The following is a 23,970-nucleotide window of genomic DNA, read 5'->3' as shown; positions in this document are numbered from 1 at the left end:
GAAACTAAACGAAGAGCAGGGGCTTCTCAAGCAAAGCAGGGGCAATGGATGAACTGTTGTTGAGATGAGGAAGATCAGCTGGAGAGAACTTTGGGCTATGGACACTCACTGCATTGAATTCATCGTTTGAGCCACTTATGATGTCCCACCCCCCAACTCCACAGAACCTTAGTCAGTGGGTGGGTGAAGACGGAAGCTGTAAGTTGGTTTTGTGTGTTGGCGTATTAAAGCATATTTTGTCTGGATGTAATACTAGCTTGAGGGGTTGCTACACGTGGAGATACTCAGGTTTGGATGGATGGGTACTGTATAGCATGCGGCAGCATGACCATGTGAATGTATACGCTTGACACAAATGAAATGTGTCCACAGACATAGGCTATACAGTATGATCAATTTGATAATTTATTTATTTACCCTTAAGAACACTAAGGTACAGAAACAATACAGTCGAAGGCCTATACTGGCCTAAGCAATAGTTGCCAGTATAGGCCTACTTTGTACTGAACCTTTCCACTAAATTTTTATAATAGTAAAATGGTGGCTTTCAGTGGTTCACTGTACTTTCAGAAGATAACTGAATTGTTAATCCTTTCTTTTCAGTGTTTGCCCATATATTAAAGCAAAACAAATAAAATAAGAAATGCTCAGAAAGGCAGCTTTGTCCATGTTGTTGTAGCCTACTGCTCAGGTTTTATGGTTTGGCAGTCATGTTATGTTCATCACTGGTGGGCTACAGACAGCGCACATTGTACTGTGAAGGAGTAACTTTACTGATCGCGCGTACAACATGCAGCACGTGTTTAGGCTGTCTTCAGCCAGTTGTGCATTGTTGTTGCTGCGTAAGACATAGGCTACGGCCAGGCAGCTGTTATTTTGGTTAGGTAAAGATAACTTGCATGTGACAGTGAAAGGATAGGCCAATGTGTGGCCCTAACCAATAGTACAAGGACTTTTACATACGTAACTGTAATACACGTACAATGAGGGATGAGGTGTGATTGTACTTGGACAGGGACATGGTTAAATGGAGTTACTTCCCCCAAAATACTTGTCACTAGCTGGCATTGCATGTGACAATTTATAGCAGTATAGGCCTATATATTTTAAGAAGAGAGACAACTTGAATTTGGGAACATACAGTTTTGAAAGCAACCAAGAGAACAAACAAAGGCTAACTTAATTGTATATGTAGTTTAATTGTGTCTAGCTACCTCGCAGTTTCAACTGCACCTGTTACAGGCGAGTTTGTAGGGGTGACACATTGCGCGCGCCTGCAGGCTATCTCATTTGTCCAGCAGCCCATGTATCCTCTTTGGTGGTGATTTGTTTCCTCTCGGTCTACTCAATCGGTTGTACTTAAAAACCAAACAGGAAACTCCGGGAATTGATCCATGCGATTATCCAGTCGTCTGCTCAACGTCAACTGTCACTCATCACGTTTGATAGAAGAGTGACAGTTAGGCAGTTAGGGGGGCAGAAAGAATACATAAAGGATAACTTGTATTTATGTATTATTGTTCTTTGTGTAGTGGATCTACAAACCGTTACAACAGAAATGGGCTCTTTCGGCTCAGGTGTCATTATTATCAGCAAATGGGCTAACTTATAGCTAGGCTATGGCTTAGTGAGGTTTCTAGGATAACTAAGTTAGCCTTTAATGTCCTGTTTGACTGGCAGGATTACGAGAAATAAAACGTAACTTTTAATTAAGTGTATTTATTAAATTGAGAGATTCCAAAGCAATTGAGCCAAAGGTACAACTTCGTCGTGTCTCGGCTACTTAGCTTAATCTTCTGGTGCAAGGTGTTAACGTTTCATCAGTCGCATGCATGAGGCGAGACTCCATCAGGTAGTAGTAGCGGAGGAAATGTTATTTCAAGCAGAATGCATGTCGGCAGTATCGACAAGCAGAGCTATCTCAAAGATGCCTCAATGCCTCCCAAATCGGAATCTGCGTACTCTACTTTCCGACGTTTTCTTTCATATATCGGTGTCGGATTGGTCATGGTGGTATTGTTTCAATTCGCCAGTGGGGACCTCAGCGTGACAGCATTTGTCCTGAACGTTTTTGTTTACGTGTCATTTGTTTTGCTTTGTTTTCTCTTCGGATGCATTGGGTTCGTCTTACAGGAGAGTCCCGTAAAGTCTACAAACTTCGACACCTCAAAAAACTCACAGTACCTGTTGGACTTCTTAAACAAAATTATGGTAGGTTGTCTATGGATGAACATGTTTAGCTTACGTAATGGTCCTCTTGGTCAATGCATTGACAACAAGCGTAGCTAAGTTGCCTGGTTTTACAAATAACAATCTTTCCCAAAATACCTTCTCCATCTGTTTACTAGATCATTGTTAGTATATCCTAGCAGTAACTAAGGATAGAATGGTTATTGTTCAACAGCCAGTTCCACGTGAACATGGCCATTTAAAAGTTTGAGCTTTTGTAGATTCTTTTTTGATTTGCACTAAACATACATTTGAATGATTTTACAATGAAGAATATGCAATTTAACTTTATCCTGCTTAACTTTAGGAAACGTCAAAAACATTAAGAGCGTGATAAATTAGAATTCACTTTCAATAACTCTGGTGGTGTGTGCACTGCTGATGGGGATTGGCTCTGCTGCCAGTCAGGAGTGATGTACTGACCTGACATGGACAGTTATCATTTTGTCAGATCATCGTGTCATACCAGTGATGGACCCAGGCTGTGGTGGATGGTTGGATTGCTGAGAAGTGGGGTTAGGGTAGGGTGGTGGTGTGGTACTGTTTTATAAACTAAATTCTGATCATGTTTTTCAGCAGAATGGGCTCTCTTTGCCGCTGTCTGAATCCTCACAGATGAGACGAGTAGTGGTGTCACACAATGTGGACAAGGTACTCAAGGAAGGTCAGTGGAAGCAACCAGTAATATAAACCTTTTAAATGTTTAGCAAACAAAAACAAATTACACTTTTGAGGTTTTTTTCCTCTATTTCTCCTTCCTAAATCCCTTTCTTTACTTAACTACCTGAGTGGCAGACATTTGTCTTTAGGACTGGAACTGTGTCAATGGTGGGGATGAGCAGGTGGTAGGTGGCAAAATATCCTTTATAGTGACTCCTGTGACTTCACAGGTCCTCTTTGTATGGGCGAAGTGAGGTTGTTTTGCTTAAGAGTGAGTGTGAAGCACAGAACAAAGAGGCCTCGCTTCTCATAACATATATGTCGTAATGCACAGAGGAATGGACAACACTCTCTGTTTAATTTCTACAAATGATTTATCAAGATTTAAAAGGTCATGAAGTTTTTTGGTTAAGCCACCACATTTTTAAATGGTCAGTAAAACAAACGCCGTAATTAATGAAATCATGAGGAATGCATTCTCTCTCTCACTGGTGGCAGTGAGCTGCCTACTCAGCATGTTTTGGTGAATTGCCCTTCTCTTAGCATAGGTCCAGGAGCATCTTTGCATCGGCAGGAAATCTGTCCAAGCCTCTGGTCTGATTCAATTAGCTGACAACCCTGGCCTGAACACAGGCACTTTGTGAAGCAGACAAGCTCCCATAATGGATAAGAGAAGGTGGATGAGAACTTGCAAATTTGAGAATTGTGTTAACATGAGCTTAACAGAATTTGAGCAGCAGTTCTCTGTTAGATTTTCTTGTTCCTCAACCAAATTGCAACTGCAACCAGGTATTTCAACGAAACACACACACACACACACACACACACACACACAAACAAAGGCAGGGGCAGGGCATATCACTGTGTACTTGTGTAGTTGGAAATAGCGGTGTGTGTGTGTGTGTATTCAAATCTGTAACTCATCTGTTGCACCCCCCTGAGTGAAAGCAGTAAACAGGCCAGCTCTGAACATCAAGATTTGTTTGTTCCGATACTTCATATGTATGTCATGTACCTATACTTACTTTTTGACCAACAGGTACTGTTTTTACCATTTTGACTGTTTGAAGAAGGCTAAGGAGAGCAAGGGCTCACTTTTTACTGTCTTTGAAGATGATTAGGTCTGAATCTTAATAATGCATCAATGCAGACATGTTACCTCTATTTGAATAATAATGTTGAGCCCAGAAAGTAGCCTGCTGTGTTAAAGCAGAATTTGAAAAAGAATGCCCGATGGCAGCTCAGTACAAATTGTGCTTTTTCCTCCTGCTGCTCCTTCATAAATAAGAGACGTATACTCAGATGCCAGGAGAGATATACCGGTCCCAGCCATCATACTCCGGTTAGCCCTTAGCCTTTACCGGTTGACCAGCAATCAGTTACAGTGCCACTTGAAAGTATGTGAACCCCTTGAGCACTTAAGCGTTTTCTGTTGTTTTACCATGATTTTTCATTTTTTTATCACCAATTTTCCATAGATGAAATGTCAGGTTTATGTTTATCATTTGCATGTACTTGTTTAGAGGAAATTGTTTGAGTAGCCGAAAAACTACATGAAACATGGAATTAGTCCATTTCAAAAGTAAGTGAACCCCCAGCTGAATTGATAAAGTCAAGCAGGTAACAGATTCAGTGAAACTTATTTGGGTGATTAATTAGTCAATTGAGCAAACCGATCATCTGAGACATCCTTAGGGAAAGGTTTGGGCAACACAGATTAAAAGAGAGAGGAAACCAACCAAACTACTGTAGTGCCAAGGTGTACCCACACAGATCAACAATGCAGAGAGGAAACGAGATATCCGAGAACATCAGGAAGAAGGTACTGACAGCCCATCAGTCTTGGGAAAGCTATAAGACCATCTCCAAAAGATTCCAGCTCCATCCATCCATCCAAGACAAATAATTTAGAAATGGAGGGCATTCAACATGACCGTATCTCTGCCTAGAAGTGGACGCCCATCAAGACCATCACCAAGAAGCACCAGAAGAAGATTAAATCAGGTAAAAGTCAACCCACACATCACCTCTAAAGAGTTTCGGACCTCTCTGGCAGCATCTGGGGTAAATGTACATGGGTCTACAATCAGATCTCGGATATCTCGTTTCCTTTCGGCATTGTTGATCTGTGTGGGTACACCTTGGCACTACAGTAGTTTGGTTGGTTTCCTCTCTCTTTTAATCTGTTGCCCAAACCTTTCCCTAAGGATGTCTCAGATGATCGGTTTGCTCAATTGACTAATTATTCACCCAAATAAGTTTCACTGAATCTGTTACCTGCTTGACTTTACCAATTCAGCTGGGGGTTCACTTACTTTTGAAATGGACTAATTCCATGTTTCATGTAGTCTTTTGGCTACTCAAACAATTCCCTCTAAAAAAAGTACACGCAAATGATAAACATAAACCTGACATTCCTTCTATGGAAAATTGGTGATGAAAAAAATGAAAAATCATGGTAAAACAACAGAAAACTCCTAAGTGGTCAAGGGGTTCACATACTTTAAAGTGGCACTGTATATCCCACATGTCTTTTCCCAGTGAAGCCTTACACACGGCGCATCTAATTGCCAACTGCTAATTGCTAATTGCCAATATGAATTCATATGAAATCAAAGAAAACAAATCAAATGTCAAATCAAATGAGACATTTTATGGCAGATCAAATGACACAATCATTTCAGGCAATGAACCAAAATCCTGTTAGTTGTGCGTTGTAAAAGAGTAGAATCAGTGATCATGATCTTGAAGATTAGCTGTCAGAGACACTTGGCTCTCTTGTCACTCTCACCATTGATCCTTCCCTTTATCACTTTTTCAGTGTTTGACTATAGCTACAGGGACTACGTGCAGTCCTGGTATGGCCAGCTGAGCCGTGATGAGGGCCAGCTGCACCAGATGCTGTCGGAGGACTTCTGGGAGGTGATCAAGCAGCTGAGGGGACACCTGGCAGACATAGATGTGGTGGACCTGGTGTGCAACAACACGGTCAAGAGCGTCCATGCCCACTTCTGTGACCTCAAAATGGCCAACACAAGGTATGGGGGCTTTTTTTCCTTGGGGTGTGGAGCCCATGTCTGATGGGAAGGGGGAAAAAAAGTTATCAACTAGAAAGTAAGTGGGATATAACTGTTAGTATTTCAGGTGGTGTGAATGGGGTTTTATTACATCCATTTTGACCACAACAAAATTAAATTGACCCATGATATACGCATTCATCACTGAAGAGTTTTGCTGTTTTGGTTGTTAAATAAATAGTTTGCACTGGCTAACTGAAGACATTTAAGACAATGCTGACATGCTTACGTTTATTAAAGAACTTTTTTGTAGTGTTATGTCCTGTCTTTGCTATCTTTTCTGTGCTGTGTCATGATTCCATCCCACTCTATCTGGCTCCCCCTCATCCTTCTCTCTCCCAGGCAGGAGGAGTTGCCTAAGCCCTTTGCTCTGCACCCGTGTTTGCGCAGCCCTAAGGAGGAGCTGCGATACCTGCGCTGCTGCGCCCGTCTGCTACTGCTCAGCCTCTTGCCCGCGCGCCACACCCGCTCTCCCACGCTGCGTCTGGTGCTGTCCGAGGTCATCGCCACCAAAGGTGAGCTTGGCCAGGAGGGTGACTTCTGTTGTCCTGGTGTGATGACTGGTTAAGACCAGGGTTTGGTGTTTTTGTTTGTGTCCATTGGACACATCATATGTTGCTTTTGAGAAGCGGAGAGTGAGGCCTTTGACTGCAAGGACAGTGGTTCCAAAGGCGATAGACAATGATGCCTTTGGAGGTGATAGGGCTGTTGTGACTGGCCCTACCTGAGTGTCGGTTGCCGTAAATAGAAGGGCAAACTCTCTGAGACCTGCTCTCACAGTTTACACCCCCCTGTTGTTACTGAAAAATCTCTTTAGGCAAACAAATCTCTTAAGTTTGTAATGAACCATGAGCGTATTAAACTTCTATTAGCTGTTAAATACAATAACAAACAGCCACCACACCTTGTGTTCGTGCATTGGGTTATTGCATGTGCTGTCAGTGGCAGTGGTTACAGTGGCAATTTTATAGCCTCATTACGCGATAATTGGTATCTTTTTCTACAGAGCTACCCCTAAAGTCGCCGAGTGTAGCTCACTTTAACACCACTGTCGCTAATACAAATCGCGCTTAGAGACCTCCTGACCTAGACAGTGTACGTGTGTATTTGTTGAAAAGCTGAAGGATTTGGAACAGGCAAAAACAACAGCTGAAGCAAAAGAAGCATGTAGGTTAACAAGGTAGAATAATCAAAAGATTTTACACAAATACGATTTTGCGTGGTTTTTATTTATTGTGACATCGGAGGTAAATGCTTACATAACCAAAGAATAACAAGAAAAGAATTGCAAATTTTAGTCAAGCTGAAATATTGCTCATGTGTTCAGCCCAAATATATTGTTTTCTTAGCGTTTGAATGTGGAGTATGTGTAATCTAAGAAAATGTTGTTTGCTTAATTAACATTGGACAGTGTAATTTATTACAAGCTAGCTAAGTTAAGTTTTCAAGGTTGCAAACCTTCAAGGCTTTTTGGAGTGAGATTGACAAAGACTGATCAATCCTCCGTATAACAAGTCAGTGTACCACCAAAATGATTTTGAAACTGTTATTTTAAGGTAAAATTGTTGCATAATGTTACTTTAAGTACATTCTGTGGTGTTGCTTTCTAAGTGGGTTAGAGTTCAGGGGTCAGAGTTGCAAACTCTACATTGAAGAATGACATTGTCACAGGAACCGAACTGAAATTACCTTGTGAAAAGAGTGTTGCAGGGAGGTGGCAATCAGAAGCCCAGGGAATGCACTAAGGAATGTGCCTTTCAGGTGGAGTCTGCTGTGTAATTCTTTTTTTTAAATATTTAGTTTTTGGTCTTTATTGCCTTTAATGAGAAAGGACAGAGAAGGTTTGGACAGGACATTAGATGGAGAGAAGAGGTGGGGAATGGGATCGGGAAATGACAGCAGGTCGTATTCGAACCTGTGTCCCCGTGGGCGTTCAAGCCCTTATATGGTTGGGGCTACTGCTTGCGCCACAGTGCCCCATCTGCAGTGTAATTCTGCATGATCATTTCCTCCTCCCCTGTTTAATCAGTGAAGGTGATTAAGTGTGTGGATTTCATAGAGATTAGATGGATATATTCCAAAACCGCGACCCAGACACATGATTACACAGATGAGGAGAAGGACAGATTTGACAAAGAGAGGGCGAAAAGTTTAGGTGTGAGAGCGAGCCAGACAAGGGGATTGAGGGGAAGGGGGTCTCTGCTGCTCTGCGTCAGTGATTGACAGCTGAGATTAAAGAGGTTGGAATGGACCTCAGACACCTTTCGGGCAGACAGGCGGAATTACATTCCAGAGCACATCTTGCCAGTTGAGCCACCCCTGCCAGGGAATTATCACATCATTCCTGGGACCCTGTACACCTGTCCTGATTTTAATTCTCAGCGGTTGCCTGTCACAGTAAAACAGGAGTGGCCAACACCTCAGCTCATTCACATAGACCTCACAAGTCCCATCTTGGTAGCGCTCAGGTCTATCCATCTCGTTTATGCGGTATGTCCAACAGCACAGAGGATAAGGATCACAGGACCCCCACAGGACCTTCTAGAAACTTTCAGTTTGACACAGATGTCCTTCAATCTAGAACAAGCAGCCCTTTGACAGTGGTTTCATCAACAGTGGTCTTAAATAACTTGTATATGCTAAGCTAACTATTTACTTACACACACTTTCCCTTTTGCTTGGTCATGTTTGTTTTTTCTCGTTTTCATTCTCTTCTTTAGTGTCTCTTTTTCAACTTGAATTGCTCTTTTGTCTTATTACATCTGTAGTAGATTTTACTAATACTTTGATGTCTGTATGATTGCTTTTTGAATATGTAATGTGTGAGGTCACCTAATTCTGGTGTGTGTGTGTGTGTGTGTGTGTGTGTGTGTGTGTGTGTGTGTGTGTGTGTGTGTGTGTGTGTGTGTGTGTGTGTGTGTGTGTGTGTGTGTGTGTGTGTGTGTGTGCGTGCGCATTCGTGTGTGTCAGTGCTATGGCCTCTGGTGGAGGTGTTCAGTGACCCGGACTACATCAACCGGATGCTGCTGTCTCAGCTGGAGCAGCGGGAGCAGCTGATGGAGCGGCACAGGAAGGCCTACAGCTACGCGCCCTCCTATGAGGAGTTCATCAAGCTCATTAGCGGCAGCTCTGACGTGGACTTCCTGCAGCAGCTCAGGTCAGACTCCACTCCACTCACCTCACCTGCCCACACACACATCTATGAGGGCCCACACCAAGTCTACATCCTCTGCTGTTGTACTCTACTACCTTAGTCTTATAGGAATAGGACTGGGATATCCAACTCTCCTCTTTGTGAAACTGTAGTCTGTTATATTGTGCGTTGTCAGGAAGGCTGTCATCCTTTATTACCATTAGCATCGGAGAGAGTAGCCTGTCTAGCAGTTTTATTTATTAAGATAGATTAGTTAAGCAATATAGCACGAGTGGGGTAGGTAAGGGATAATCCCACGGGTGGTGTTCGGCCGTAGCCACCGAGGCTGCTATATTGCTTTTATAAAACAATTCTACCGTCAACAAATAAACATTTCAACACGAAGTTATTGATTAAAAATGGTTTATTTAGCCATTGTTTCTCCACAACAAAAAATAGTTCCATTGTCAACGTCTTGGTTTGGAATTTTAAGAATTTTGAATTAACGGTTATCATCAACGCAAATTTTTCATCGCGGAGTGATTTATTATTAGTGTGAAAAGTCCCGTAACTGTTGGTATGTTGACGAATAACCTATAGCATGGAACGTCTCGTCCAATCAGAAACAGCTAAATAACGCGATAGAACCCAATTGTTTTATAATCTAGATTAAGACAGAACAGTCCTTTACACTGTCAGTGCTTGTCACAGTGCAGTCTGTAGCTCCACAATCAGCAGGAGTAGTTTTCAGTGTCATTCCGAGCTGCTGTCAGACACGGTTTTGCTTTTTTGTGACGGTTGTTTAGTGAGACTCTTGGCTCGGCCATTCATCTTCCCCTTGAAACAGCTTTGTCTGACTTGTAGATAGATAGATAGATAGATAGATAGATAGATAGATAGATAGATGGATACTTTATTGATCCCGAGGGAAATTAAGGTCATCCAGTAGCTTACACTTACAAACAAACATGAATGACAATAAATACAAAAACCACAATAAATACAAAAACAGGGAGAACATGTACACATGGGGGTGGGGTGTTTACATATAACATATACATATAACAATGTGCTTTACATGTAACAGGGCTGTAAGTAGTGGAAAGTAGTGCAAAAGTGTTCCTGTGCATGTGTGGATAGTGCAAAGAGTCCTGTGCTTGTGTGTGTGGGGATAGTGTACAGTGATATAAATACTTAAATAAAGGAAAGGCAGTCCAAGGGGCTAGTGTAGCCAGTAAAAAAAGTAGAAAAATGTAGAAAAAGGAAGGAAAAAGGATGGGCAGTGTGATGGAATAAGGTGTGAGGAGAAGAGGAGAGCAGACTGAGGTAGACTCATGCAGAGAAGTCCATCTCCCTCCCCCTCCCCTTCTGTGTGGCGTTATAGAGTTGAATGGCCCTGGGGACAAACAACTTCCTCAGCCTGTCTGATGAGCAGGACAGTGACAGGAGTCTGCCACTGAAGATGCTCCTCTGACCATTAAAAGTGTTGTACAGTGGGTGGTGGTCATTGTCCATGATTGTTAGCAGCCTGCTCAGGGTCCTACTCTCCGCCACTGTTGTTATGCAGTCCAGATCGGTGCCAACAACAGCTCGTGCCTTTCTCACCAGCCTGTCAAGTCGCCCAGCATCCCTCTTCTTTGTGCTGCCTCCCCAGCACACCACAGCATAGAAAAGGACGCTGGCAACAACAGACTGATAAAACATACGCAGGAGTTTGTTGCAGACATTGAAGGACCTCAGCCTCCTCAAGAAGTAGAGTCAGCTTTGGCCCTTCTTGTAGATGGCATCTATGTTAGCTGACCAGTCCAGTTTATTGTCCAGGTGTTTATTGTATGGGATCGTCGAGAGGATAGGGACATGTTTTACACAGAGAAGCTGCTCATAGCATGCCTCTCCCCAGTCCCCGTAGCCCTGAAAGCTTCAGTCAGAGCATAACAAAATCAACCATGCGTCTACCAAAACTTTAATTCCCCACCAGTCAGAAGTATGTAAGCCTGTTCCTCCAGCAAAACACTAATGACATAAATGGCCTGGTTGTTTTTACGAGATGAGGGCTTCACACTACCCCTGTGGTCTGGTGAAAAGGCCATTATATACATTAAATACACCTTTTTCTGCAGCTGTTGTAGCTAAAGTGTACTAAAGACATTGAGATTAACCCTGCAGTGGAGTGCTGCTTAAAGTGTAGTAGTCAGAGTAATCTGCCCATCCGTGGAAGGATGCTAGCCCCACCTGCTGTCTGTTACTCTGTCTGCAGGGCAGCTGTATAGCAGCTACCTTGGGTCTAGAGAAGATCTGTCAAGGCGGCAGGATTTTTCCCAGAATTAAACATAACGGTTATGGTGGACGCTGGGTGCAGAATGATCTGAAATGGCAAGTTGTATACCGAAGAGAAAAAAGTTAATGGGGGGGGAAAAAATCGAAAAGACGAAGAGTAAATGCAGTTTTCAAGTAGTCAATTACAATTGAATTTGTCTAGATTCGTCACCACTGACAAGCATGTTGTCTGCAGTCAGGTGGTCCATTAGAGACTTTGGTGTGAGTTTGTAAGTGATCTCCTCTTCTGACTAAACTAACTGAACAAAAAACAGTACATTGACTTCCTAGCTCTGGAGTCATTCAAGCAGTCTGGCATCTGGATAAACTGAGTCATTGCTCACTTTATCTGTCCCAAAACAAATTGGAGGAACATTAAATGGAGTGGAAAAATCTTCATCAGCTACAACACTGAAAGGTATTAAATTGTGAACACGATCCAAATGGCACAATCAGTTCAAGGGGGGTGGAGGGGGGTTTGAGGGTGGAGAGGGGAGGGTGGAGCTGATGACACAGTTCAGCTCCCAAGCCTCAGGATTTACAAGCAAAGGGGATTAGCTTGAGTCGCGACGCCTGAAATCACAATCAGTCACAGACGTTCTTAATAGGCGCGTCCTCCCCAATGCTAGCAGCCAAAACAAATCCTCATGTCAGAGAGAGAGAGAAAGGGAGAAAGAAAGCGAGGTGTCACTTATAAACCTGAGTTTGGTCGCTGTCAAGCAAACTTGCATGATAATAGCCTGGGGCCTTTCACCATGACGACAGTGTGCCTCTCAGAGTATCACCCGGAGTAACTGCTTCTCTCTCGCACACACAAAGAGTTTGTTTATGAGCTTTCTAGGCTCCAGAAACAAAAACAACTGATCCCATAAGATGTTAAATAAAACTCAGAGGAGCTTTGTTAGGGCGAATGGCATGTCAGATGAATGTGGATATTACAAGGTTACTTGTCGCAATGATCGCCACAGGATTCTCGTACTTGATGATTGGCTTTCTCTGGGACCCAAATTGAATGTGCAGTTCTCTCTCCCACAGGTACCAGATAGTGGTGGAGATCATCCAGGCCACCACACTAAGCAGTCTACCCCAGATGAAGAAGCTCAAAGGTGGGTTTGACTCCCATCGAGCTCCCTCTCCCCCACAGGCCCCTTACTATCAATATCACTGCACAACCTCTTGTCACAGTCATCTGCAGAGGCTGTAGATATTATCGGTGTCATAGGATGAGTGTGTTTGAGAGATTGTGTGTGTGTGATTGTTTATCGTGTTTGTGTTTGCGGGAATGTCTCTGTGACTGTATGTTTGTGTGTCAGCATGTGCATGTATTATGTGTGGGTGTGCGTGTGCGTGTGTGTGGGTGTAATTCTTCTGACCTATAAAATAATATATTCCGGTGGCAGCTTTATGACAGAGAGGAGTGGTGAGGGCTGTTAATGAGCTGCAAGGAAGCGGAGGTGAGCGAGGCTGCAGCTCCTCTGCTTCGTGTGTCCCTTGGCCACAGGGCACACAGCTTTGTTGTTGGAAATTATCTTTATTGGGAATAACCCCTTGAGATATACCATCTCGTTTTCGAGGGGGTCCACAAAACAATCAGATAGCAAACATACATTAAATGAACATAAACATACAACAATACAACAATAAGACGGGACAAGCAAAAACAACACACAACAAACGATCAGCAGAATTGCAGCAAGACATCAGATACATAACGAATTATACGACTGCGCTTCAAGCAGAGCACAACAACAGATCATCAGCTCAGGAGCATAATAATGTTAATGTTAATAATAGTAATACATACTGTATATGTATAGTAATATCTATCTATCTATAACTATTTATCTATATCAATCTATCTGTATCTATTTATCCAGCAGTCACATCCCCCAGCACTATGTTAAATAAAAATACATATATATATATATATATATATATATAAAAGAAGATATTAATTGAAACAGTTGCAGCAGTTTGCATAATAAGAAGAAAGAGCATTTTTAAAGACAGGTAATGATGAAATTGATGAAATATTTCCTGGTAGATTGTTCCAGTCTAATGGTGCTTTAAACTTAAAAGCCATTTTACCAACAGATTTACCGACTGTGGAAGTAGAAAAAAAGATTTGAGAGGCATGTCTTAAATTGTAATGAGATGAGACAATTTGTGTCAATATAGCAGAATGCAACCAGATGGAATCTCTGGCCAAGAAAGAATCCAGTTTTGTGTGGATCCATATCATGGGGCGATCCACAAATTATTTTTCACCTTCGTTAACATTGTGAGATTGCCAGAGGTCTGCGCTCTCCAAGTGCCCTGCTAGTTTTCCTGCTTGATTACCGAGTAACTGTCATTGGACATACAGTAATGCTTAGAGTTACAGGTCGCTAAGTTATTAGTTAAGTTGTTGAATTACACTTAAAGTGAATGAGTTATGTGAGAAAAGAAATAAAAACGATGTATTTCTTTCTTTGTCTCCCTGTCTCTTTTCTTTCTTTGTTTTCTTTTTATTTTCTTCCATATGTCTCTCTCTCATGCCCACAGAAAGCAAAGGGAAGGATAAGGCCATGAAAACGGACTTGCTGCGGGCACGGAACATGAAGCGTTACATCAACCAGCTGACCGTGGCCAAGAAGCAGTGTGAGAAAAGGATCTGGCTCCTGGGGGGGCCCAACTACGAGCAGCAGGAGGACGGGGCCAATGAAGGGGCCGAGGGGACACAGACTCCCAGGGTGAGGGGGTGGCCGGTTTGGGGACTCCACTCACACTTGAGCACTGAAACAGCAGTGAACGGCGGGAGGGCCCAGGAGAGAGTTTAGTTTAGGCTAAACCCATAGGCAATAGTCACCAAGGCCTCTGCAGCAGTTCTATCTGTGGTGACCAATATGCTGTATAAACCCAGCAGTGCTATCTGTGCTGACCCATATGTGGCTATTTAGTAAGTGTCTAGTAAAAAAAGACCTCGAGCTATAGGGGCTACCTTAGCGTAACGTCTAAGGGATACATCATACAAACCAGCAACCCTTCAGGTAGACCTCCTGCTAACCCTGTAGTTCCGTCCTCTTTCTTATCACTCTGATTTCCCTGCCGGTCGGTAACTTTCTCCACCTTTTGGGCATGGCTGTGCAGAGAACAGGTACTCAGGTTGACTGCTAAGAGACTGTTAGACACAGGGTGCAGAGGGTAAGTGTATACTGACTTGAGAACTAGAAAGAACAGTCATTGCACACTCTTGCACAAAAAGTATTATATCTACACACACACACACAATAAAAACACAGAGGTACATAAACATACATACACCACAAAGACACATACAGACAGTTATACAAATTCACACTCTTGGCTGATGTGCAATTAATATGGGGGGCCAGTAGGAGGAGGGTAGTAAAACCTCACCCCTTTAATTCTTACACCAATTGAACAGGACCCTTTTACATCCCATTGAGCTGTCTATTGTGAGTGTCTGCTCTAACACTGGCCTCTCCATGTGCCCAGATCCTGCAGTTTGAGGAGATCATGTCCAACCCAGCATACCGGGAGTACTTCCGGGTCTACATGGCACGGGTGGATAAGGGAGCCTTCATTAACTTCTGGGAGCTTGTGGAGACCCTGAAGACAGCCAATAAGGTATAAGGGAATAAGTAACTGCAGTGAAGCCATCATGAGAAGTTACAGCAGGAGGATGAGAATAGGCGTTTCTCAATATGCATTTTTTTCTGTACGGGTGTCCCCAATGACTTGTGAAAGGTCATCAGTCACAGCCTAAGCAGTGTTCCAGTTCAAAGTTCGCATCTAGCCTAAACAATACACAAAAGTGTTAACACTTCAGACGTTTTTATCAAGGATGCAAACAAGAACGCCGCTGTCCCAAATGCAGATTGAGCGTACTGTTCTTCATCCTCCTGTCCTCGGAAGTCTGGACTCCCGAGCTGAACTTGCCAAGTACGAACTCCCTTGACGTCCTCCATGTTGAGAAACGCCTAATGTCCGATTCAGGACATCTATGAGCCCCAATTCAGTTGACCTTACCTGATACAGTAATTAGTGTGTGGTAATATGTGTAATGGTGTATAGCAGAACTGGTCGGTAGCCTTTATTTATGGGAAATTACAGTAGGGGGATGAGCGTGTTGAATGTGAGTGTGTATCTTACCTTGTCAATCCTGTTCTAGAACGAGGTTCCTTACCTGGTGGGGGAGATCTACCAGAACTTCTTTGTGGAGAGCCATGAGATCCCAGTGGAGCGGGCGCTGCTGAGGGAGATCCAGCAGACGCTGGTGGGGGACAAGGGCACAGAGGTGTTGGTGCACCTGCAGGCGGAGGTCTACGAGGGCATGAGGGAGCGCTACTACCCCTCCTTCCTGGTGAGCGACCTCTACGAGCACCTCATCCACCGGCAGGAGCAGCACAGCAGCGGCACACCCGTGCCCCAGCCCGACAACAAGGAGGACATGGTGAGAGGCCAGAGAGAGTAGAGTAGAGTAGACAATCAGACACGCACAGATGGTCTCTGATGAATGCATCCAGTAAAATGGAATTACATACAGACTTGGAGACAGATGCCATGCGCATGATAATCTTGTCAGCAGTCATTCGCGAGATTGAGTTTAGAAAATAATAATCAGAAAATCAAGATTATTCAGGTTATTTTGAAATTTGGGTGGGCAAGGGGATTTTTCATACAGCCAGGTGGTGCTCAGAATAACATAGAGGTGTGGCCTCAGAAAGCTCTGAGAGTTCCCAGAAGCACTGAAAATAATGGTGATTTTAGTGTTGGTGAGTGTCAGCACGTGAGGCACGAAACTGTAATCTTTAATCTGAAAACTCAGTTCACTTTCACAGTCATTGAGTCGAAGAAATAAAAAAACAATGTGGATTAGCGAATCAAGTCACATTTAAAAGGGTCACCATCCTTTCTTCAGAAATGCTTTGTAAACTCAATCTCAAGTTCCACAGAGGAGTAACCAGTCCTTCAGCTAAATCAAGCTGTTGAAGGCCTGCAAAAATGGATCCTTGTGAAATTCCTGTAATTGCTTTACTAAGTGATACAAAGTTTATTCCCGTCTCTCTCTCTCTCTTTCTCTCAATGTATTTTCCTTCCATCCGTTCTGTCTCTCTTCCTTCCTTCCCTCTCTCTGCCCTTCTTCCCACAGTGCCAACCCATGTCGGGTAGTAACACGTCTTTGGATGAGTGCAGTGTGGGCATAAATGAGCAGGCCAGCCATGCTGGCATGCGACTACGCCGACTCACCGACCGGATGGAGTACAAGCGCCAGGCCCTGGGCTCAATCCAGAACTCACCCAAACCCGACAAAAAGGCACGCTCCAGTTTGTGTTCTGCCCTTTATGATCTCACACCTTTTCTAAACGTATTACATCTGCTTGACCCACCTAGTTGTCTATAATAAAGATAACAAGAGACAGCACATAGCACCAAAACAACAAAAAAACCTCATTAATTGTAAATGACAACTCAGCCACGGGGCATTGTAAATCAGTCCCCAGTGACTGGTCCTCCGTGTCCAGAATGAGAGGCTGGAGTGGTTCCTCTACAGCAGTACATGAGGGCCTGCAGGGGAGCATGTAAAGGTGTTTTTATGGTTCTAGGCCTCCATTTCTACGGTTGTAGGTGTAAAGCATTAAAAAAAAAAATGGCAGCGGACCAAACTCTGTGGTCAGATTTGTACATTAAAGTAGTTTGTTTTACTTTTTTTTGCTTAGATTTTGTAAAAGTTACAGAGCGATAGACGCTGCAATGTAAAAAACCTATTATTGTAACTGGAAAAGACATCTGAGGGGATTTGCGAGGTGTCTAAGCCAGCTATCTAATGTTGGCATACTACTACGGATTGACAGAGTAACAAAATTTGGGAGGTGCATTTCAGGACAGGGAGAGGTGCTCAGAGAGGGTTGATTCTGTTTGTTTGTTTGTGTGTGTGAGTGTGAGTGTGTGTGTGTGAGTGTGAGTGTGTGTGTGTGTGTGTTCGAACAGGGTTTATTTTTCTTAAAATTATTTTCTTCTTTATATTGCTTTCTTCTACAACTGTGGTTACATCTTTTGTCTATTCCTATCCTTTATTAATCATGGTTGGCTCACAGGGTTGAGTCCAGGAATGTTTGTCTCTGTCTGTGTATCCACTCATAAGCAGACTGTGTTTAAGCTGGTGGAGAACAGCAAAATGGCTATACATAGCTGTGTATGCATTAGCTGTGTCTTTGTGCCATGCATTAACTCTGTGTGTGTGTGTGTGTGTGTGTGTGTGTGTGTGTGTGTGTGTGTGTGTAGATTGCGTGTAAGCTGGTGGATGAGATCAGCACTATGGAGAAGGAGCATTCTGACCTCCAGCTACACATCTCGCGCACTGACTGGTGGTGCACAAACCTGGGCATGTGGAGAGCCTCGGTCACTGGCGGAGAGGTAATGGTGTGTGTGGCCAGTAGTGGAGGTGATTTGTGGTGTGCGTTGGTATACGACCGTTATAAGTAGAATCTCACTCTCCTGCTTTCTGTTTCTCCCCGTCTCCCTCAGGCTGTGGAGGAGAACGGGGAGCAGACGGCTTGTTTCTTGATATGTGTGAGTTTGCCAGATGCAGACGACTTCATACACAGCCGCTGGGCTGTGTCACGCAAGCTCAACGAGTTTCAGGCACTACACAGGAAACTCATAGAGGTACACACACACACACACACACACACTCACACACACACACACACACTGGCTCTCTCTTTCACTGATAACCTATACGTCTACTAAAATCAAATAGTTCCCTACTAGAACCAGTAGAACCCTCAGTTACGCCTTGAAAGGTTTTACTGTTTTACACCTTACTTTTAAGGGAATCAATTCAAACCAAACTTTATTTATACGGCACATTTCATACCAGGAGGTAACACAATGCGCTTCACAGAAGGAAATGGGGCGGGGGTTACAAACACTTGTTTGAAACACAGATTTTCCAGAGGGATAAAAAAAACATATCCTGTAAATGCAAACATATTACAAAGCACGCACATACACATGTACAGCAGACCCACTACTGACCACTGAGAACAGAAAAAATATTACAGAAAATGGGAGGCGAGATTAAAGAGGTATGTCTTAAGTGCACGTTTAAAAGTTTCCATCGTTTCAGCCATTCTTAGGACCTCTAGGAGAGTATTCCAAAGGCTGCAGGCATAGAAACTAAAAGCTTCAGCTCCATGTCTCTTTGTCCTGGGTTTTTGAACCGGAAGTACAGTAATCAGTATAGAGGTTAGTGGTTAGAGGTTAGGTTAGTTCCTGCAGCTGCCCAGTCTGAAGGCTGTGCAACTTCTTCTGTCAGCACCTATGCTCCCCTATATGTCTGATGCTTCTCACATGATGACGCAGTCCTCCCTATGGCAATGCCTCACACCAAAAGGTTTGTAAAGATGACTTGGCTTCAGTCAACATTTCTAAGTAGGCTTGTTAAAACATTTGATGAAACATATTGAACATCTAATCATATTGCTTACAGAATATAAGTTCTTGCAATGCGTAAAATAATTGTGTGTGTGTGTGTGTGTGTGTGTGTGTGAAAGAGTGAGTTAGTATGTGTATGCCTCTCACTCTGCTTCTCCTTTCTTTGGAAAGTGTTTTCCCTCGCTGAAGAAGGTGCAGCTTCCCTCTGTCAGTAAGCTTCCATTTAAGTCCATAGACCAGAAGTTCCTGGAGAAATCTAAAAACCAGCTCAACAATTTCCTGCAGGTATCAGATACTATACCAGTGAACAACAGCTTAAATTATCTTTTACACACTTAATGTGTATGCATATGTGTTTTATTTGTGTGTACGTGTGTACGTGTGTACGTGTGTGTGTTTAGAAAATGCTGTCAGATGAGTGTCTTTGTCAGAGTGAGGCCCTGTATGCATTCCTAAGCCCATCCCCTGAGCACCTGAAGATGATGGACACCCAGAAGAAGTCCAACTTCACCTTTGCCTCACTACTCGAAAGACTGCCTGGAGACTTCTTCTCACACCAGGAGGTGAAAGACACACACACACACACAAACACACACAGACACTCACAGACACTCATTCAGAGTTTCTCTCTCATTCAAGCAGACTTAATATTCAGATATTCTTCACTATACTTTTTACACAGTCATACTTATACATATACATGTTGTTTAAACAAAATGTCTTCCAAATATACATATTCTAGACCATTCATACAGATATGCACATAGACACTGTAAGAATGTAAATACCCCATTAGCCCTCATACACGTATTCTTTCTTTCTCTGTCCAATGCATAGAGAAATACACACACCAAACACACATGCACATCGTACACAAACACACACTTGCTGACGAACATGCACACACATACACATTACATAATCAGATGACCAGAGAGACGAACATACATACAGATGCACCCACACGTGTGCGCACACACACACACACACACTCACACTCACACTCATCAGCTTACTCCATGTCTGTGAGTTGTCAGGACGATGGCGAGGATGACAGTGACCTGTCTGACTACGGAGAGGAAACAGAGGGGAAGAGGGATGCGCTGGCTGAGCCCTCCTTTATGCTGATCGGAGAGATCTTTGAGCTCAGGGGCAGTAAGTATACTGTGTGTGTCTATGCAGTGTGTGTCTATGTAGCTAGGTTTGTTCTCATGGCTCCCTTTGGAACCTTTTTTAATGGAACTTTGAGTATTCACTGTTTACTTACAGTATGTATTATGTGATTCTGTGTAAAATCTTGTTTATTTCTGTAAGGTTTTATTATACATGCATTAGCTCTGTAATTGGCGTATTTGACTGTGGATAACTGTGTGTGTGTGTTTCTGTAGTGTTTAAGTGGGTGCGGAAGACTCTAATATCGCTGGTCCAGGTCACATTCGGACGCACCATAAACAAGTGAGTGTTGTCCCTCTCAGTACTACTAACAGACTTCAACACAACCATAGAGTCTCTCTCTTATCCTGTCTGTGACCACCAACGGCAAGAATAATGCCATCCAGGATACCCTCACTACCCCTCATCAACTTCAGCCACATAAATTACATAAACATGGGCAATAGTGCTGACAGGACAAGACTACAGACACAGAGGTGACACAGCCTCCTATGTACAGACAGTGTTACACACACACACACACACACACCAGCACTGACTTGCCAGCTTTGTCTGCAAAAAAGTATTTGGAGAGAGCTAAGCATATTAGAATCAGATGACAAATCATTTTGGGTATTCCTGCAATCCTGTCTTGGAGAGTGAGTTACAGCATCATCTGCACTTGTTCACTGGGTTGAACTGTTATGTTGTAGCTGATGTCACTGATGAATGTCCTCAGCAGCCCTTAAACTTAGATCAAAGTAAAAACATGTACAGCTTAAAGTCGATTGTGCTCTGTGATTAAATTTGCAGGCAGATCCGTGACATGGTGAGCTGGATTTTTGGGGAGCAGATGATCGTTTACTACATTAGCATATTTCGGGACACCTTTTGGCCTGACGGAACACGTGCTGTCCTTAGCAACGTGAGGACAGAGGCGGAGAGACAGGAGACCAGGGATCAAGCTCAGAAGAAACTTCTAGAAAGTGTTCCAGGTACGTGGAACACTCCAAAATACTGTGAAGGTACCATAAGGCACACAAAAGAAGCACCTAATTATTGAACAAATTTTACAAGCTCCCAAACGGTGTTTTGTGCACGGCTAATGTGTACACGGGAACTTAGGAAGCTTTGGAAACAAGTCGCACGCACACACACTTTCTGAATATTCAGTGGATTCTGATTGTCTAAAGGAAGTGCACAGTCGCATAAGCCTAGGTGCAGAATTTGCACACGTCTGAATTCTCATTACTTTTGTTAACCCCACAGGTTAATCGAACTCCCACTGGATGACTCATGGCTCAGTTTGAACAGATTAGAACGTTTCTGTGCGTGTGTGCATTATAGTGATTTGAATTTCCTAATTTTCTTACCTCAGATTCAACACACACAAGTCACACAGATATGCATGTGTGTGTGCACACAAACAAACATCAGTCATCCAACATGTATTACTGTAAATTCACAGTCAAAAACCTTTAAGTCAATTTGTGTTTGCATCTTTTCGACCTGAATTGATCCAATAACTGGAATCATTGAAAGCAACTACTAAGTCCTGGTCTTGGGCTGCATTAGGAATGCTCTCTGTAGTTGAACAAATGCTGGGTCTTGTGGGTATTTCCAGAGATATCTGTCTGAACATTGAACAGATGTTGAGAGTTGTTTACTTCCGGAAATGTTTCAGATGCCCTGCAAAACCTGGTGGGGCAACAGAATGCTCGCTTTGGTGTCATCCGTGTCTTCAATGCCCTTCAGGAGGTCAACGCCAATAGACACCTCATCTATGTGAGCAGTTATTTATTTATTTATCTAAACTATTTGGGTATTTTATTTCTATAATTCTGTATACATTTTTGTTAACATACAATATTCTCTGACTAACAGTAATAGTAACAATGACTGGTTGGTCCAAGTGATCTTAATTAACAGACATTGTGCCTGGTTGGTCATTTTGGGTTGTGTTCATTTCAGATGCTTGCGTAGTTGGTAAAACTGTGCCTCTTCCAAGGGAACACTGGGCTCGGAAATTTAGTGATTCCTTCTCATTAGTGAGAGCATATCATATCTTGAGTAGTAGTGTTCAGTGTGTTCTCTCTTCAAAAATGAAAGCTATACTTTTCTAACATGATGTTTAGGTGGGTTTTATTGATTGTTCAAGTAAAAAAATATTGACAAGGAATGCTCTGCACTACCATCTAGTGGCAACTTGTGGGGCAGCAGGATTCACAGTATGAGAGATGGTTTGGATATTAAAGACACAGTCCTTGTTTATAATAATGTAAAAAAAAAAATCATTGAAATCAGCTAAATTCTCCCGGTATTCCTCAAGCTGTCCATTCAGTGTGTGCGTACTGAACAAATCCTCCTGTGTTTGTGCACAGCCCTGGTTCTGTAAATAGTGAAGTGGCTTTAACAGAGCCAGATACTATTCCAGCCAATCAACATGGGGCTTCAGAAGCACAGAAGGAAGGGGTGCCATTTGACTGGCTGTTGAGCTCACATATCAGCAGCCTTTCACCATAATCGAAGATTTTACCTTTAATGTGTGTGTGTGTGTCTGTCTGTGTGTGTGTGTATGTTTCAGATACTTATGGAAATGATGCTAAGAGAGCTCTGTCCTGAGCTGTCTGATGAAATGGACCAGATATGACCAGATTGGACCCTATTCACTCTTCACTAAAAAAAAAAAAACACTTGTAGTTATCACAGTTTATCACTTGAGCTTCTCTTTCTCTTTTTCTCTGTCACTGTACACAACACCTTAAACATGTAATGCCTATGCTAAATGAAAAGCAAAACTATTGTTAGACTGCTAATGATGGTGGACAGGCTACGGTAGATTGAATAAGGGCACGGTAAGGTTTCCTGCACAGGTGTTGACTTTGTTTTGTTTAGCGGACTGGCTCTGGGCCAGATGCATAGCGGCTCTTATTTCCTCCACACTCCACACGCCCACATCCAGTTTGGGAAGCCCGGTTTTTGATTGGCTTCAAATGTTTCACAGTGGGGATCTGAAAATGTGAATCTTCTTGAGCTTTAAAAACTAGGGTATGTGCCCTTTTTTGTGAGTAAACTCAGTTCAGGAAGCAGACCCCTGCTAGCATCTGTTTGTCACATTTAGCATATTGTTTTTTCTGCTTTTAAAAAAATGTTTGTGCTGTTGTATGTGTGCAAGGATAACCTGTAAAATGTGTTCTGTTTATTGCTGTTTCATTTTTAAAGGAATTTGAGGATGTTGCATGAGAACTCCTTGGAAGAGTGCTATTTATTCTGTGTAGTTGTTTGCAAAAAGAAGGAAAATATTTGTTAATTTACGTTTACATTTTGGGAGAAAAAGAAGTGACTTAAGATTATTTTCTGTTATTCTTTTGTATGTATAATGATGCATCACTGTGCAATCGTTACTGTGAAAAAGTAACTGAGTCGATACTAATTAAGAGGCAGATATTTATTTTTTACCGAAAACTAGCATCCAGTATTTGTATTGAATAAATTCCAATTGAAATAATACTGGCTTGTTTTTGTGTCCATTTTTCAGTTTTTCTTCCAATTACCATAGGCTGCAAACATTCAGAATTTGTTTTGATTTTGAACATTCTTAACATCCCTTTTTAAAGGAAATGTATGGAAAACATTAAGTCAACTTGTTCCAGTCTTTATTGCTAGTGTCTCGTGTAGCAGTTTTTTCATTCTCTCCTTTATAAACAAAACCACAACTGTTGTCAAATGTGATCGTCTGCAGGATCATAAACTTGCATGACAAAATCTCTCTAAGTCTGACTGGATCATCCTATTTCTTTTTTACTCACATGCCCCAACACATTTCTACATATATTCTACAATACATTTATATATGATTATATTATTAATTTTCGCTTTATAAATGTGTGACTGCACACTTGATATTTGTATCTGAGTGTGTCAGTGTGACTACTTCATATGCGACAAGCCAGGTGCCTT

The 23,970-nt window shown here is 42.6% G+C and overlaps 1 protein-coding gene across 1 annotated transcript; it reads left to right on the top strand.

Moving 5' to 3' along the window:
- Positions 1–1,887: 1,887 nt before the first annotated feature.
- LOC308364720 (sorting nexin-25-like) lies at positions 1,888–22,825 on the top strand (the record flags this gene model as incomplete). The annotated part of the gene is made up of 19 exons (XM_080837939.1): positions 1,888–2,211; positions 2,806–2,893; positions 5,711–5,927; positions 6,309–6,481; positions 8,937–9,123; positions 12,451–12,521; positions 13,960–14,147; positions 14,914–15,045; positions 15,590–15,871; positions 16,571–16,735; positions 17,704–17,835; positions 17,947–18,087; positions 19,030–19,143; positions 19,260–19,421; positions 19,896–20,013; positions 20,247–20,313; positions 20,824–21,005; positions 21,695–21,795; positions 22,595–22,825. 19 exons carry the CDS (start codon positions 1,888–1,890, stop codon positions 22,658–22,660), a joined length of 2,910 nt encoding a protein of 969 aa, XP_080694065.1. The 3' UTR covers positions 22,661–22,825.
- Positions 22,826–23,970: the final 1,145 nt, after the last annotated feature.

This window comes from Sprattus sprattus (assembly GCF_963457725.1).
Source record: "Sprattus sprattus genome assembly, chromosome: 4".
Taxonomy (NCBI): Eukaryota; Metazoa; Chordata; class Actinopteri; order Clupeiformes; family Clupeidae; genus Sprattus; species Sprattus sprattus.
Note: the sequence above shows the minus strand (reverse complement) of the source record. Positions and strands in the feature narration are given on the sequence as shown.